Genomic DNA, 18,719 nt, shown 5'->3' with positions numbered 1-18,719 from the left:
AGAAACATTATTAAAGTTTAATAATGAATTTCGCGACACAACAATTAAAAGTGCGAATATTTTGTTCTTCGACGTCTGAACTCCATTCCATATTCAATTTGCATTCTATAATAGAATGTTGTAACTCCTTTAATGAGCACGTGTCCCCAGTTTTTGTTGTTATTTTATTTATTTTAGCATGCTAATTTTCAATGACCGTATCAAAAGTATTAAAATCTGTTCTTTATTCTATAACATGCAGGACTGGCACAAAACAAATGTAAATGTATAGGTTGTGGAAGAACCATAAATCTACATGCAGTTTTGACAGTTTATATATACATTTATATAAAACATGTGGAACACATTTATGAAAAATACAATAGGCGGAGCTGCGAGTTAACCTTAAAACATAGTACATCTTATTTTTCCTTGGCCAGGCATGGCCAAGTGGTTAGGTACAATCTGTAGGTGGCGGGCTCGAATCCTCGTGACACCATAAACGCTCGCTCTTTCAACCGTCGGTGCGTTATACCGTGACGGTCAAATCCATTATTCATTGCGTGAAATTCAAAACAAACATACTTATTCTATCTTTAAGAATAAAATATTATTAATGCTACTTACAACGGATATTCACTATATTTTCTGTACGTTTCAACCATAAATTCCAGAAGAGACAGTAAAAGGTAGACGAGACCACAGAATGTATTTTCAGTGACGCCCATCACGCAGTGATGAATTTTAGTTTTGCTCACGTGTTAACACTGTGTCAATTCTGTTAATTTATGAGTGACTGGAAAAGCTCCGTCACCAAGCCAACATTTTAGACAAATACATATTGAAGACAGTACTTACAGTGCTTCCTACACGTTTATATACAAACTTAGTTTGTTCTAGATATAGGCTATAGAAGAACCATACAATCTACATCCAATTTTGACTGTTGAGTATGTTTGGTGTGACGGAGATTCAAACCCTCCGACCCTTGGCTTACGAGCCGGTCGAGTGTCTTAACCACTATACACCACTACTAATTATTAATATCTCTGCATCAATAACTTGTGTAAACAGTGTAGGTGTAATAACTGTGTCAGTGCAAAAAAAAAATTAAAACTGGACAATTATTCATGAAGAAAATAACTAAGCGTAATTTTCAGAAATCTAAATTAGGTTTTTGCTTTTGTATCGGCCCGGCATGGCCAAGCGCGTAAGGCGCGCGACTCGTAATCCGAGGGTCGCGGGTTCGCGCCCGCGTCGCGCTAAACATGCTCGCCCTCCCAGCCGTGTGGGCGTTATAATGTGACGGTCAATCCCATTTTTCGTTGGTAAAAGAGTAGGCCAAGAGTTGGCGGTGGGTGGTGATGACTAGCTGCCTTCCCTCTAGTCTTACACTGCTAAATTAGGGACGGCTAGCACAGATAGCCCTCGAGTAGCTTTGTGCGAAATTCCAAAAACAAACAAACAAAAGCTTTTGTATCCATATATATATTTGTGTGTATTTGCACCGACATTTTTAATTTAAAACTAATATCCATTATTTAATAATAGCACTGTTGGAAACAGTCATTCATCGTGAATTCTGATATCAAGTGATGTTATGACTTTTACATTATGTTCAAGTCCTGTTTATCTGTATTGGATTTTTCAAACAAAGCTACACGAGGATTTTATGTGCGCACCCGTCCCTAATTTTGAATTAATAGACTAGCTAAAAGACAGTTAATGAACAGTACCCGCCTCCAATTCTTGAGCTCCACTTACCTAACCGAATAGTAGGACTTGAGTGTTATTCTTGTAGTATGCTCGCAGTTGTACTGTATGAAACGTGTTTCTATAGCACCAAAATGCAAACCAAGAAGGTTTGGAATTACAGTTGAGACACGTCATGCTGACTGACTCTTTATTTGTGTCACGTATCATGTTTATATACAACACAGTCTCCCACACTGATATTTGTATCCAAATTAGAGAGTTTATTTATGTTGAGGTTACGGTTTTTCTTCTTTGTGTAGGTTGTGTATGCACGTATATAAAGTTTCTTTTGAATTTTACCTTAGAAACTCTGCAAATAACAGCATTTTAAAATGTAGAATATTATAAAAAATATCTCTTCAGCAATACCATATAACGTTATGTATGTATATATATATGTATGTATATATATGCGCATAGAACATTTAGTAATAAAAAGAAAGCTTCTTACTTTCACGTTCTTGTTTAACTTGTCGTAAATAATCTGCCAGTTTCTCCACTACCTTTAAACTGATTAAATTACAAAGTATTTTCTACGTTTCTTATGTTATTAATATATTAGTCGGCGATGTTCGATTTATACTTTCATTCTTCTCACTGAATAGTTCCAGTAAATGTTGATAACTCATAGTAGTTGTGGTCAGTCAACAGCAAAATCTCGTGACATAAACAATACAGAAATTAAAGTGAAGGAGTAATTGCACTCGCAGGGTCATCCATAATAACTGCTTATATTCTGTTTCTTCCTTTTGCAGCTGGGGCGCAGTTCTTTTCTTGTAGCTGGCTGTCTAACGCTTCTTTGAGTGGAGCGCAACATCTATCGTTTAAATCCAATTACGTTGAAATCAATATGATGTTCACAGTCGTACAAAGGTAAAGGAGGGCACGTGTAACTGAAACTTCTGAAGCCTCGTCCACAGCGTGGCTATTCTCCATTAGGAAGCAGTTATCATATCTTCCTACCAAGAGAATACGCTCCTAACAGAATTTATGGGTTAAGTGCTACAAGACAATCTGCTTGAACAGGCATACAAGGTTATAAAACCTTTGAGGGAAGCCTTACTTTCAACACAGTCGCTTCTGCTATCTATCCATGCTGTACAGAATAATGCAAAAAACGACTGGGAAGTATACATTCCCTTCTAAACTTCCGACATAAAGATAAAATGATACAAAATGTTTAAAATTGAATTTTTTTTATTAAATGATCGATACTCCATCAAATGCCATGTACGTATACTTGGGTCGCTAAAAACGTATTGGCGTCAAAACCTTTTACTGAATGTCCACGTGTGAAATAACCGTTTCATAAGACTGGTTCAAGACTTAACAACATTATTCAAAAGATTCCTTTAAATCAGTTTCTAGTTTCGACAGTTCGTTTAGGCCTACTCTTACCTGAGAAACTACAATAAAAAGTACGTCAAAGGAGTTTACTAGGTCTTCTCATGAAATTACTTTAAGAAAAAAAGTTTATTAAACTAAATCTATGTTATGATTATCTATTTTTCCGGAATGTCTAACAAGCTTCAAAGTAGTCCTATAGACTCTGACTTGATCTTTGTCAATGCTTACTCAATCATCAGGAAAACGTATGTAGTCAAAGAAACCACTATTTGTCTTTTTTTTTTTCGTGAAGAAAAAAAATGATCATTTTAGAAAATATGTTTCAAACTTATTTAATTTTCAGATTATATTCCTCAATAAATGAAAGTTTATGGTCGTTACTTATTTATTACTCATTTATTGGCAAATACAAATTAAAACTGAGAGTTACTTGTTTAAGATTAAACGTCAGTAAAAGCAGGAAAAAGGCTTTCTTCTTACCCACCTTTTGAAGCTCAGCGATCAGGCCTGTAGATTCATTATGCTAAAATTTGGATCTCGACATCCGTGATAAACACAGCACAGATAGTCTGGTGCATAGCTTTGCGCTTTGCTATAAACAAACAAACCACTCCACTGTTTTCTTTTTAAATTAGAATATTTATAAAACAACCTTGTAAATTAATTAAAATCACATTAATTACTTTGTTGTACTATACGATACAAATGTTACCCCTGTGAGTTAACAGAATGTTTGTGCTAAAACAATCAAACATATTAAAGGTAATTATGACATAAGCTGCGAGTGCCAGCCGATAGAACTTCAGCAAGCATTATATTTTAAGACGTATGTTATTTTTAAAACTTATTGAAATAGATTTGTTTGCTTGTAATTAAGTTGCACAATGGGCTATCTGTGCTCTTCCCACCACGGGTATCAAAACCCGGGTTCTAGCGCCATGCCACTGGGTGGAATCGAAGTGGAGTCCAAAGAAAATCTAGTAAGGCTCAAAATCACAATTAAACATCACACAGAAGAACGCAAAACAACAACAACAACAAATAATTAGTTTTGTACATGGCTTGGCTATTAATATCTTACTTGCCCTCGTGATCAAACGCACCTGCGCCCTAATCTATCTCGGTAAAACAATTGGCCAAGTCTCTGGTAAGTTCAAGATAATTTTAGCCTTTTCATTTTCTAACTGAAATATCTGAAAAGAAAGCATATTGTCTCATGTGGAACTTTCTGGTGTCCTGGTGTCGCAACCACTAGGGTGTGGTTAATAGAGGTTGCGATGATTTATGAGGTTGGTGTTCCGTTATTTCCTGTGACAAGAAAGTGGCTCCAATACTACAGGAACATGTAAGGAGAAAATAGGGAGTAACAAAGAGGATGGAGAGAAGTTAACAGCTCAGTGTCAAAACAGACAGCTATTTAGGGCTAAGCGACCCGGTGATATATGGCCTTAGTTTTACTTCTTTTCAAGTGCCAGTTTTCCATTCAAAATTAGATCAAAGTGATTTTGATTAAGATTGTAATGAGCAAATCATCAGACAAGTATCAAGCTAAATTACTACATAAAATACTTCTTGGATACTTTCCAAACATCGTTATGACTTTCCTATGTGTTTTGTTAACTTACTTCAATTTTTATCGGAGTAAATATAAAACAATAGCACAAGACGTATCAGTTTAAATGACTCGTAATAGTTGAATTTGAATAATAAGCGGACGAGTTGGTTTAAATAAATTTTTAGAGCAAGTCATATACATACAGGTGGCCCGACCAGCATGGCCAGGTGGTTAAGGCACTCGACTCATAATCCGAGGGTCGTGGGTTCCAATCCCTGTCACACCAAACATGCTCGCCCTTTCAATCTTGGGGGCGTTATAAAGTGACGGTCATTCCCACTATTCGTTGATAAAAGAGTAGCCCAAGAGTTAGTGGTGGGTGGTGATGACTAGCTGCTTTCCCTCTAGTCTTACTCTGCTAAATTAAGGATGGATAGAGTAGACAGCCCTCGTGTAGATTTGCTCGAAATTCAAAAACAAACAAACAAACAGGTGACAGTCAAAAGACAAAAAAAAGAAATGAATGGACTACGAAGTTTTTAAAAAAATAAATCGTTGAAAAATTATCCAAGAAGGATAGTTTTAATTGGAACGACAGATATAAAAGAAATTCGCTTTCAAGATATATTGTAAACTTTCAATTTATTTTTGGAATACAGATGTTACAGATGTGAAATATAATTATATGCGTGGAGTTACAGAAGAAACATTAGAAATCCGAAGACACAAAATAGTTGTGAATGTCATGTGATCATATAGTTGTAGGCACATCTTGTTGTTATAGATAGTACAAACATACCTTCTGTCAGCTTACGTTGATATCAGTCTCAAAATAACTTCCATGGTCATTAGGTTTAACTCATTGTAGAAGTCCTATAAACCACACATTGAAATCTCCAATGCTTGATTGTAGCTTTGGTACAACCTTGACCAACGATCATGATAGCCTAACAATTTAACATTCTCTCTTCCTTTATCAAATCCACTCAAACTTCACAACTTTTTAAAATGTTTTCTACTTAAACACACTCAAAATATATTCCCTTACTGCTGATTGAAGTTAAAAGAGTGAACAGTGTAATTATTATTACAGTACTAAACAGACATGGAGTTTTGGCAATGTGATAACTATGGCTTATTATGTTATCATAAATAATTTTAGTAGGAATTGGACTTGTGGATCTCCTTTCTTTCTTTCTTTTTTACAGATCCTTCAGGGCAACACCAACACCTACTTTCCAGCTAAACGAGTGATTGATCCCCTGATTATTGCTTCCAAAATTCGATTCATCCCCCACAGCATTCTTCTCCGTACTGTGTGCATGAGGGTTGAAGTGTATGGTTGTCCTTGGACAGGTAAATACCACTTGCTTTACTCGAATTTCATTTTACATTTTTACTGTTCACAACTTATCGTTTTCCATCTTTCAGGAATGTTGTTTTTAAATATTTCAGTTACGATTTTCTATGACTTTCTGTTTGTTTTCTCGTTCGTCATCGACTTTCACGTGTCTATTCCCTACCCGTTTTGACAGCACGTGGTTTAAATCGTGTGATGTTTTGTTATTACACCCATATATTCTCCCTTGTACAATTTGTCAATAACTTTCTATAAAGGTTGAGTACGTTTTACTAAAACGATTTTGGAACATAACTGCATCGTTATAATCAACGTCGTTACGTCCAGTCGTCTTCTATCTGTCAACCGTGCATCTTGACAATAGCACAGCAGTACAGTTTTTATTTAAGTCAAAAGTACACCGCTCCTTCCTGCATCTTTTCATAATTCATCTATCATACGAGGTCGACGGTTTCTTAGTGTATATTTCAACGGTCTGATTTTAGAGAAACCCATAGGCGCTACGTCCGAAAACTTGACCGGTATGTATTCTTATTAATAGCTTGAATACCCTTTTTATTTTTTTGCTACTTTAGGTATGCAGCAATTGAACAAATGTATTGTGGAAAAACTTGTGTAATGTAACGGATTTACTATTGCCTATTTATTTTAGTATCGATGTTTTGTTTTAGTGAAATATGTGTATTTAGAAATGCGTGAAACTTATAGTGTCAAATATGTGTTGCGAAATTCCCGCCTATTCTCTAAATTTGTAGAAGATTCTCGAGTGTAAGAATCAACAATATATGTTTTACATTGTCACCAACTAAAATTTTTAGAACCTCGCCTTAACACTTATAAACCGACATGCAGTGAGAATTCAATATCGTCGATTTGCTACAATCAGTATACTATAAACCTCGGAAGCTATAACTGTGATAAATGCTTATCTACCGGTAAGCTACAGATATTTGACCAGGTAAGTTTATAGATTTCGAACATTACAAACCTTTTAACAACAGTGAATTAACTTCGGACGTCAGTATTTCTACGAAGACATCGTATAACTTCAACGGGAAAGAAAACAAAAACTCAAGTGTCAAGAAGCTAGTAGCTTCACATTAAGTGAACTGCACCTGTGTGTCGACATGGAATTAATTCGCTTATCGTGAACCTTTTATACAAGATTCAGTTCCAGAACAAATAGAAGACTCAGTGTTGTTTGTAAGTGTACAAAACTTTTGTATATAAATCATTATTTGTAACAACCATTATTATAAATAGTATTACTGTTTGTATATTAAAATATATTTATGCTAAAAACTAAAACTGTGTGTATCAATCTTATTGGCAAACATTATAAATTTAATACATATCGACACTCAATCAACTTTTAAATTGAAATTAAAATTTCAGGCTATTTGGAATCGTAATGAGTAGCATAATAAATCGGAAACACGCTCGAGACAAATTGTATCAAGTAACAGTACACGGGCCTGGCATGGCCTAGCGCGTTAAGGCGTGCCAAACATGCTCGCCCTCCCAGCCGTGGGGGCGTTATAATGTGACGGTCAATCCCACTTTTCGTTGGTAAAAGAGTAGCCCAAGAGTTGGCGGTGGGTGGTGATGACTAGCTGCCTTCCCTCTAGTCTTACACTGCTAAATTAGGGACGGCTAGCACAGATAGCCCTCGAGCAGCTTTGTGCGAAATTCCAAAACAAACAAAACAAAAACAGTACACACGTGACTTTCGTTATTTTCAAGGCGGAGATCCGTCGTGTTTACGTTGCATTATGTTACTCCGGGCACGTGATCGACTTTTGCCACTGACCTTTGTGACCGTGGATCCTCACCTTTTATAAGATGCCGCACTTTGCACGACTGGTTTTCTTGTTGTGCGTTTATTTTTAGACAGTCCTGGCTCCCTTAAGTACAATGGATGTTTTTAGCCTTCCAAAAACCAGTCAGCTCTTGGCAGCATTCTACCATCTACGAAAGCCAAACAAAATCAACGTGTAGTTCGTTTTAAGACATTCCATTCGACACAACTATATATTGGCTGTGTTAAAATTGTTTTAATAAAACATATTCAACCCTCAGCAATAATATCTGTCAATTACGTTAGCTTTAGTTCATATGTATGTGTTAACGATACTAGTTTCACTTCATACATATATTTCTGTCGCGTTAGTTTCACTTCAAACATATATTTCTGTCGCGTTAGTTTCATTTCATATATATATTTCTGTCGCGTTAGTTTCACTTCATATATATATTTCTGTCGCGTTAGTTTCACTTTATACATATATTTCTGTCGTGTTAGTTTCACTTCATACATATATTTCTGCCGCGTTAGTTTCATTTCATATATATATTTCTGTCGCGTTAGTTTCACTTCATACATATATTTCTGTCGCGTTAGTTTCACTTCATACATATATTTCTGTCGTGTTAGTTTCACTTCATATATATATTTCTGTCGTGTTAGTTTCACTTCATACATATATTTCTGTCGTGTTAGTTTCACTTCATACACTTGTGTCAGTTGTGTCAGTTCACCTTCCCCCGCAGTTAGCATCGTTCTCTCTATCAGTTATCAATAAAGGTTCCTACACTAAGCTTATTCACAACAGCTCGGATAAAATCACTGTTTATGCAAACGAATGTTTTATAATCTGTCTTTATTTATGATGCAGAAATCTTGTTGCCTCGTAATTAAAAGCTCGAATTTAGGTCAGGTATACTTATATACATTCAGTGTAAATCACACAATTTCACCAAATACCTTTCTGTGGCTTTTAACATTTCCTTTCAGTGCCATTTGTAAACATCAATGCAGGGTTTATCTGTTAATTTTGTTGTTGTTTTTCTTTTGTCATATTAAAGACATGAGATGCCCATACAGCTTTACTAGACTTTCAACCACAATTACTCTTAAAAATTATTATATGCATGCTTGTATTTACTCTATACTTTTCTATCTATATCGAGCTAAATTACTGAGTAGCTTGATGTTTACTGAATATTAATAATAATCTGATTTAGAGGTATGACTTGACTTATTAAATTGAAGTTACACGATTCCAAAATGTGAAATTTTATTTCCATGAATACAGCTTACCGTGTTGAAAATGTCGCAGCATTATTCACTTTGATAGTTTGTCTATCACTGTTCTCTTGAATGTATCTTTTGTAATTAACTGCAGTGTTTGACAGAGAAACCCCATTTACAGGGAAGGCGGAGGTTGGTTAGGAGAGGTAATATAGTCTGTCAAAGGTATACCACCTAGAGTGTATGAAACACTGATGTCCTACATAACTACGAGGTTGTCTGGGTTGTTGGTAACATTAATGTTGTTGGGTAACACAGCTGGATTCCGCTTAATGTACAGTTTGTGTTTGGTAGAATGGAGATGAAGGCTCGTGCATCTGGGGTTTTCTCAGGAACGCCCCTCAATTGTCTGATTGCGCTAGAATCTAATGAGAAAATACGGTCATTTTGAATGTTCTCTTGTCGCCAGGAAGCAGTAGTACCGAGTGCTTAAAGTTAAATATATTATGACATTCCTCTTTTCACATGCTGCTTTTCATAGTTGTGATGAATTCGATGTTGAAATCTACCTCAACACTCACCCCGGGTTTCTCGTTATAAACCAATAAATAATTTAGTAATATAATAATAAACTCAAATATCAATGTTTATAAATGTGTAAGACATATTAAAGTAAAAACTAAGAATTCAGTGGTGTTTGTTTTTATCTAATCCACAACAGTTGGATCACACTACTACAACTTCAACTGATTTTACAATATTTATGTGAAACGTCTTGTTATATTTTAAAATCACCCATTCTCTAAAAATATTCCAAGAAATAACAACCATAGATGAACTATATAATAACTTAAATCACTGAATCTATGGTGTTGTTGTTGTTTTCTAATTCCTGATCACCTTACAAAAGTTTTGTAACTATAGTTACATAAGTTACATCAGTTCGGAAAAGAAAACGCAGCATCCCTAAATTTCTCGTCAATTTCTTAAACTTTTGACAAGGATTCTAAAAACATTAATTTTCATTTCTATCTAGCGTTGTAATTTCGTAAACTTACTTCTGTTCCATCATAGAATAACATAAGTTCAACCCTGTATTTTCTTGTTTTCTTTTAAAAATTGGTTTAAAAAATGTTTTTACGAGAGATAGCGTGTACCCATTAACACTTTAATTAAAATACTGGTTAGACGTATTTTTAATGGAAGTTTCCAGACTCCTTTCTCCCCCCCCACTGTAATCTGTTATTACTAATTCATTCATATGTTAATTTGTTTTTGAAGAAACAGCAAAAGACGTAATTAATTCGATTTTACACAGTATGTGAATATTGTGAATTAATTTTAAACCTGACGAAGTGTATTCCTTTCACAGTGTATGTTCTATTTCTTTGCGTCTTAAAACATTCCTTATAATATTAAAATAATTCTTTATAATAATTCTAAAAAAATAAATAGAAAGAAAAACGGTAATAAGAGTTTCTTGCAAAGCTTTTATGAGCAATATGAAACGCCACCTACAAAGTAAAGAATCAACTAAAAGAGCTTGTTTTGTTTTGAATTTGGCGCATAGCTACTCGAGGGCTATCAACAAATAGTGGGATTGACCGTCACATTATTACGTACCCACGGCTGAGAGGGCGAGTATGTTTGGTGGGACGGGAATTAGAACCTGTTACCCTTATATTACGCATCGAGTGCCTTAACCACCTGGTCATACCGAACCCAACCAAAATGGACAAAATAAGTAAACTGTTTTATTTCTCATTTCAGTTTATAAAAATTGACAGGTTTAAAAATAATTCTGTAATTGTGGGCGTAGGCCGTCCCTTTCCACTATTCTGAGCCAATGAAATGATTTATTCTTCCACTAATTTCGTTTAAAGATGCATTTTATTAAAAATAACTATTTTGTTTTTGAGTTTCGCACAAACCTACACGAGGGCTATCTGTGCTAGCTGTCCCTAATTTAGCAGTGTAAGACTAGAGGGAAGGCAGCTAGTCATCACCACCTACCGCCAACTCTTGGGCTACTCTTTTACCAACGAATAGTGGGATTGACCGAAACATTATAACGCCTCCACGGTTGAAAGGGCGAGCACTTTTTGTGTGACGAGAATTCGAGCCTGCGACCCTCGGATTACGAGTCGAGCGCCTTAACCCCCCTGGCCATGCCGGGCTGTTAAAAATGATATTTGAAAGGCATTTAGGGACTTCAACAATTACTTAATTTATTTGTGATTCTAAAAGAGAAAACACATTTAGTTATAGTATGAACATCAATTAACATAAAACTCCAAACTCACTCTCTTGACACAACAGGCCAAACGAGAATGAGTCTGCTGTAAACCTGACAAGGTCCTGCTCCATAGTGTGCTGATTAGGATATACTGACATATATCAAGGTGGCCGAGGACAACTAAAAGCTTCTAGGGTGTATCCTATTCTATATAAGTTTGATACAATAGAACATCCATTCATCCATACCTGTTTCAAGCAGCAAAAAAACAACACCAAAAGTCTAAACTTAACAGATAGACAGGAAACTCATCGGAACATGCGCAGGAGTGCGCGGGAATAAATGGATTTCACAATTCGTCTACATATGAGTTTGTTGTGTTAAATTTCTGGCATGACACCAACATTTATAAAAAGTATTAATAAACCAGTCGTGCTTTGTCGTTTGTATATAATAATAGATGTGTACTATAGACAGATACATAACAAGTCTTACAGAATATGAATAAAAAATTAAATCGTAAGCTTAAACGACTCTATGAGGGCAAATCCATTGTTACAGTAAAATCTCAGTATGTCAGTGTTTTAACAAAAGCGAAGTACAAAATACAATCCTAAGTCGTCACGTATAAAAGTAATACCGGTGTAAACGCAACCATCTTGAAGTCACAGTATTAGGGAAACAAACATATATCCCGTCAGACTTGGACATCTCGAATACACGGGTGACATTGTAACCGACTCGTTGTATCTAATGCTCTACATTTATTACCAGCCAAAGCCGAGATCAGAGTTCCAGATTGGCTAAAACGATTCTTTGATACTCTAATAGATTTCTTAAGTCTCTGCACGACATACTAGTATTCAATCATATGTCTGTGTAACGTTAACCAGTTCAATCATGCTCTATTTTCTGATAATGGTTACCAAATCGATATTATAAGCCGAAGGTATAAGCCTGTTTAACACCCAAGAGAACCAAAATGGAACGTATGAGTTTTGTATCTTTATATACACACGTACATGTGTGTGTGTTTGTTTTCTTCCCACTTGATCTATGGCTGACTGCGGATTTATTGTTCTCTTTCACTATAATTTCCTATTGTACAGTTTTCTGCTAAGTACCTGATACATTGTTAAAGTGTAATCCATGCATTGTTAGTATTTGATATTTCTCGATAATTATTTAAACAAAAAACACTGTTGTTATTTTTTATAACTCAATATGATGTATTTGCTTTAAAATGTTGTTATATTTGTATTAAAAAATTTCCGACCATCATCTCGTCGTATAGATATGTATATATTATAATTCTACCTTCATTTCAATGGCGTTTCTTTGTTGTTATTGCTCAGCAACCATCTTGCCCTCTAGTTAAATAACATGTGTGATATTAAACGAGATAAAAGTGTGACGTCTCGTATTGTGGTCTTACGTTACAGCTGCCAGTTTTAAGACTAAGCAGTAAAAGTTTGTTCCTTCCGGTCTACGTTGTTTAGATAAGTAGTTCCCTCTTACTTACTGTGATATTAAGTGAGACTACAAAGTTCTTTTGAGTTTTAGTGGACCAGAAGGTACTATTTATGGACCTATTTCGAGATAATAATATAGAAACTTCATGCACAATATGCTCAGCTTCCTAAAGTTATTATCATTAGCAGTTAATTCATACGTCAAGTAACGACAAACATTCCAGTATGACAGGATGATAAAGTTGTAGTTATAAGTCTCCATTGAAATAATAAGTTATGAATTACTTATAGTTTATGAAATTCAACAACTGTGTACTGAACATGTGTCGCAGCACAAATTATATTAAAACAGCTACGAAAACAGTTATTAACTATTTAACTTATTTCTAGTATATTACCACAGTTTACTACCAGCTTGTTTTCAGTAATTATGAAGTTGGAATAACATATGGAATTGTTATTTTTATCTCTGTATATGCCATAAAAACACAGATATGTGCGTATTTCTTATTAATATACCTACTTGTTGAGTATTTAATTCCTTTTGTTTGAGTTCTAAAATGATATCGAGCTGCCTTTGAGATAATAAAAGTTATACGCACATATACACGTATACTTGAACATATTTTTACCATAAATTGTTAATAAGATATGTAATTAGTCATCAACATGACTAAGATTGATTGGAGCTTTTGTTTATTTTATTTCCAACAGAGGGCATTATTTCCTACTCTATGCCTCAAGGAGAAAGACGAGGCCTAGAACTTGACCTTTCTGACGACACTTACGATGGGGTTAGAGATGATAGCTACCTCAATGGCGGCCTGGGTCAACTGACGGACGGTGTCGAAGGTGAAGACAATTTTAAGGCGGATACTCACGGATATGGGAAAGGTTTGTTTGCCTTATGGTAAAATAGACACTCAGCCCCATTACAACAATAACACTTGTTACTGTATTAGCTATAACAATATATGTAGCGTACGAAATCTTTACGAGTTTTGTTGACCTGTTTAAAAACCCTAGACTGTGAACTGTTGAAAGTTCTTTACGGTGAAAGTTAAAACTGAAGTTGAACTTGTGTCAGGTTATCAGACTTTACATACATACACAAACAGAGCACCCACCACTCATTTCGTTTTCTTCTGTAAAGTTTGAATTGGAACACGAACTATAATGTTGCCATCTCGTGGATGTGATATAACAAAGTTCATGTATCCTAATTAATACTTCTTGAACATTCTGAATATTGGTTGTTTTACTTGGGTTCTTGCACAACAGTTTTGTTCATCTTCGTAGCTTTACAATAGAATAAATCAACAAAGTTGTGTCATCGCATCTGGTAAATATTAAATTTCAGCTTGTTATTCAAGATCTAATTAATGCATTTGCTTTACCACTGTAAGAGTTTGTTCAGTCAACTTTCCAGTTTCTGTCACAATAAAATCACTTCACCTTTTACTTGTAGTCATGCTTTTCAATGAATGAATGTACATGTGATTAGATTAGGCTTTAATTTTATATAGCACTTTTTCTTTCTAGTTATTTACTAATTTTGTACCTACATATTTTCGTATCTAACTATCGTTCCATTTATTAATTTTTTAATATTCATCGACATAAGTACTTTTAGTATCTTAGTAAGTACATTATTATCTGATTTTAGCCGTTAAAATAGTTGTATGATTTTCTATCTGCTCAGGTTATTAACGATATTTGTTTTCAGCATACATCCCTGAATATCCGTTTATCGATTTATTTTGCTGTTTATCTCGTCTGTCCATTTTCAGTTTGTTTTATTTTTAGCCCTGATCTCGAATAAAGTTCTTTTGCCAATTTCACAGAATTTATATTTTTCCGTTGCTAGGCTACGAGTGGGTGGGATGGAAGAACGACTCATCTTTTTCTAGGCCTCTTCAGATTGTATTTGCTTTCGACTCAGTTCGCAACTTCTCTTCTCTTTACTTCCACTGTAACAACATGTATACCAAAGATGTTCAAGTATTCGCCACGGCCAAACTATGGTTCAGCATCGGGGGGAAATTTTATCCGAATGGTCCTCTTCGCTTCTCCTACATGGCTGACACGTATAACGACAAGGCTCGGAACGTAACAATCTTCTTGCATCACCGGATTGGCAAGTTTCTAAAGGTCGAGTTGACATTCGCCTCACGCTGGATCCTCATCAGTGAAGTCTCCTTCAGTTCCGGTGAGAAGATTAGCAACCGATACAAGCGACCTTTTTCTGCAATATATTCTTTATATTTTCTAACCTATAATTGTAACTGTTTCCTCATAAGACAGTCCTTGTGAGATAGTTGTATGGTAGAAAAGTTATTCTGTTTATACACTAAGCACAACATCGTACCTACAAAATACATAATGATCAGTTGGTTTCAACCTTCGTCCTATAGCAAGTGGGAGACACAAAAGTCACTTCGTCAGATTTTCATGGCTAGGCCTAATAACGAAACCATTTGTTTCCATAAAGAACCCCCGCTTGGGCAGCGATAAGCCTACGGATTTACAACGCTAAAATCAGCGGTTCGATTCCTCTCTGTGAACAAAGCAGATAGCCCGATGTGACTTTGCTTTAAGAAAAATACACAAAACGTGTTTCTATCAAATGTTAAAAACCACTTTATAAACCATCAACGTTTGCCAGTATACATACAGTTAGATCAAAACTACACACACATTTCAGGGAGAAAAAGTTAAACGTGTGTGATACTACATTAATGTGTTTATTCTGTCATTTAACTTGTTTCCATATGTTAATAAAATTAATTATTTGTTCGCGTTTGCTCTGCTTATTATAAATTGGAGCTGATTTTGATTGATTTAGTTTACATACTAAATTAGTACCAGCGAAAACCTCTGGATCTCCTTCATCTAATGATAAAGTATTTTTGCAGCACGTTTGTCAGAGCGCATTTTAGAAAGCGTGGCGCCATCTCTTGTTTCGAACCACAGACCACAAGGAAGCAAACCTTACAAGTTTCTTTGTAATTAAGCACAAAGTTGCACAATGGATCATCTATGATCTACCAACCACGGGCATCGAAGCCAGATTTCTAGCGTCCTAAGTCCGCTGACATACTGCTGCACCACTGGGAAGCATTCTATTATTATCATCTGTTATTGTCATTATAAACGCAATGCTTCCTTTATCGAAACACGCACAGAAATCTAAACACAACATCTGCATCTATTTTCAGTTTTTTGTAAAACAGTCATGATGTTATTTCAATGTTAGCTTAAGTTTTAGAAGAACAAAGTTCCTTCTATATTCCAACACAGAAATAGTTCTTATGTCGAAAACATATCGTAAGCGTGGTGATTTATTCGTTATAGAACAGAAACTTGAGGACGTGATTACTCTTTGAATGATCTCTAAATTAGGTTATTTATCCAGCATTTTTTTCTCTGCTTCGCGTGAAATCGTAGAAAAATATTTCATTTAAAAGTTTTATAATATATAACATTTTAAAGCGCCACACCTATTTCCGAATGTTAAGAAATGTTTACCATCAGAAGATAATATAAAGAATTATAATCTTGAAGTTTAGACAATAGCTGCGATTCATCAAATCATAAACAGATTTTCATTGGTTTACTGTAAGTTGCTCTTATTACTCTGTTAAATGTATCTCTCACCGATATATTATTTTTGTAAAATGAGAGAACGTTCATTTTAAATTGCTTTGTCTTTCAGTTCCAGCTCAAGGAAACTTTACTGAAGAAGAACCACCTGCAGCGCCCCCTATCGGTAAAATAGTTCCCAGTCTTATTATGATAAGTCTGTATCGTCTTACAATTGATTGCACATCGTTATTATTACAATATAATTATAACTAATCTTCAGAATAAGTATACATAGGATAAAAATAGACTGAACTGACAGTAAACATATTAAATTGAAACAAACAAACAAACAAAAAACCGTTTAGTCGTTACTGATACCAGATTTCTTAATACCAATGTTTATATCTTTGAAACTGACACTACCAACCTATGCATACTTATCAACTGATTCAGTTGTTACTGTTGCTTACTTTTAAGTGCATGAGATTCATATAAGTGCAATACTGGTTTTCTGGCTCTATCTTGGAACGTGTGTTTGTATTTTTATAAGTGTTCTAAACGAACATTTTTTTTAAAACGTAGTTCATTATCCTCTAACTGATTCTTAAGACTCATAAACACATTTTCAGAATTTCTTCTAAGCATCACAAGTCTACGCTAGTATTGCAAAAAAACAATGTGTTTTAGTCATCATAATTTTAAAAACGGAAATTCTATTTCAGTGCTGGTAAAACAGGAACCTTCGAAAAGTGTTACAAGCTTTCTTATTTTACAGTTAGCACAGCTGTGAATGACGACTCTTTGTCCAGTCAGTACGTGGGGCTGGTGATTGGTGTTTTGGCTGCTGTAATACTTCTTCTTATCATTGTTATCTTCATCATCATTGCTCGTAATCGTCGCCGAAAGCACACGACTCCTCACACCATGCTCAAGCCCATGGAAAACAGAGTTGCCATAAACATGAAGGTAAAGCAAGTTGCTAACTGGATTTGATTTTGTAGAATTGTGGGTTACTTCTTAAAACTCTCTAACTTATTTTAGGCAAAGAAAAATATGGAAGTAAAAATGCTCTTTTGAGAGTCCGATGGATCATTGTTCTTAATCTTCGTTTAGCAATTAAACCATCAATCTATTTTACGTATACTAAAATGTAAAGTATTCTACAAACATTTAGGGACAGCCACTAGAATATCAGTGTCCTAACTTCTTAAACGTGTGACCCCCAGTAACTAAGCGGCAAGTATATGGACCCATAACGCTAAAAATCTGGTTTTGATGCCAGTGATGGGCACAACCCAGATAGCTCTATGTGTTTAACAGCAAGTAAACAAAAATCAGACGTATATTATTTAAAACTGTGTTAGTAGTTCTGTATTTTATTTATTGTTTTTAATATGCTTTATTTATAGTTAACTAGTATTTTGTAATTATTTTTTCGCATATTTTCCCTCCCATTTTTTAAAAAATATAATCTCCAGTGGTACAAATAAATGCTTTAAAGGTTTAAATAACAGAAAGTAATATTAGTGTTAACTCTAAGGATATTGTCTCATGTGTAATCAAAACTAAATACCTCGAACTTGTTAACTTTTGTAAAGTATAATTTGTTTTTAATTACATTAGTTTGTCATAAGAAAAAAATAAAATACATGAAGTAAACTGAACGAGGAAATGTAAATTAGGTTATAATTCTGTTTTTTTTCTTCAAAAAAAAAAGGAACATTTGTAAGCCTTCCATTAGAAATTAATTAATGCTTATGCGTCCTTTCTTTCCTAGCACGATAACTAAATATTTGAAATTCCATAGATATGATTTATTTTACGTATATTAATTTGTGTTTGGGATCAAAGTTTCTACGTAATTTTAATCATAAAAAATAAATCTTTATTCGTAAATTAGAGAGTCATTGAGAGCAAAATATTTAAATTAATTTTATAAAAAAATTACTAAATTGCTTACGAATTATAATAATTCTTGAAATTAACCTGGTAAAGTACTTGGCTATCCAGTCTTAATTAATATCATAGAAATCTCTTTGGAGTGAATATTTAAAAGGGGTATAAATTACTCCGCGAGAGGGCGGTTTTGTGCATATGGTAACCTTAGGTGTACGGTGTTATGCGATTCACCAAGGATCTGGGAATCAGCTATTCACCGTGTTCACCCATGGGACGTGAAGCTAATGGCAATGTCTACGGTCAGGTGGCGCTAGATGACGCTGATCCGGACAAGTTGCTTTACCAGGAGCCTCAGGACTTCAAGCCTTTCGGAGGATTATACAGTAATGGTAAGTTTTATTATTTTTCGTACTCTAACCTTCACGCAAAAGAGTATTAATAAATAAATAAAATACAAACTGTATTTTGCTTATTTGCACTGATAGCTCTGTGTACTTACT

At 34.7% G+C, this 18,719-nt stretch overlaps 1 protein-coding gene across 2 annotated transcripts in view; it reads left to right on the top strand.

The window, feature by feature from the left end:
* The window catches only part of LOC143252217 (discoidin domain-containing receptor 2-like), a 56,458-nt gene that overhangs the window by 22,545 nt on the left and 15,194 nt on the right, over positions 1–18,719 (top strand). The window contains exons 3-8 of one of the 2 annotated variants that reach the window (XM_076504015.1): positions 5,845–5,992; positions 13,450–13,629; positions 14,603–14,944; positions 16,451–16,504; positions 17,096–17,286; positions 18,524–18,608. In XM_076504015.1, the coding sequence (XP_076360130.1) occupies positions 5,845–5,992; positions 13,450–13,629; positions 14,603–14,944; positions 16,451–16,504; positions 17,096–17,286; positions 18,524–18,608 (1,000 nt within the window). Of the gene's footprint in view, positions 1–5,844; positions 5,993–13,449; positions 13,630–14,602; positions 14,945–16,450; positions 16,505–17,095; positions 17,287–18,454; positions 18,609–18,719 lie in introns of both variants that reach the window. The other variant, XM_076504013.1, reaches the window with a different exon arrangement.

Source organism: Tachypleus tridentatus, chromosome 6 (assembly GCF_004210375.1).
Source record: "Tachypleus tridentatus isolate NWPU-2018 chromosome 6, ASM421037v1, whole genome shotgun sequence".
Taxonomy (NCBI): domain Eukaryota; kingdom Metazoa; phylum Arthropoda; class Merostomata; order Xiphosura; family Limulidae; genus Tachypleus; species Tachypleus tridentatus.
This window is presented reverse-complemented; position numbering and strand designations above follow the sequence as displayed.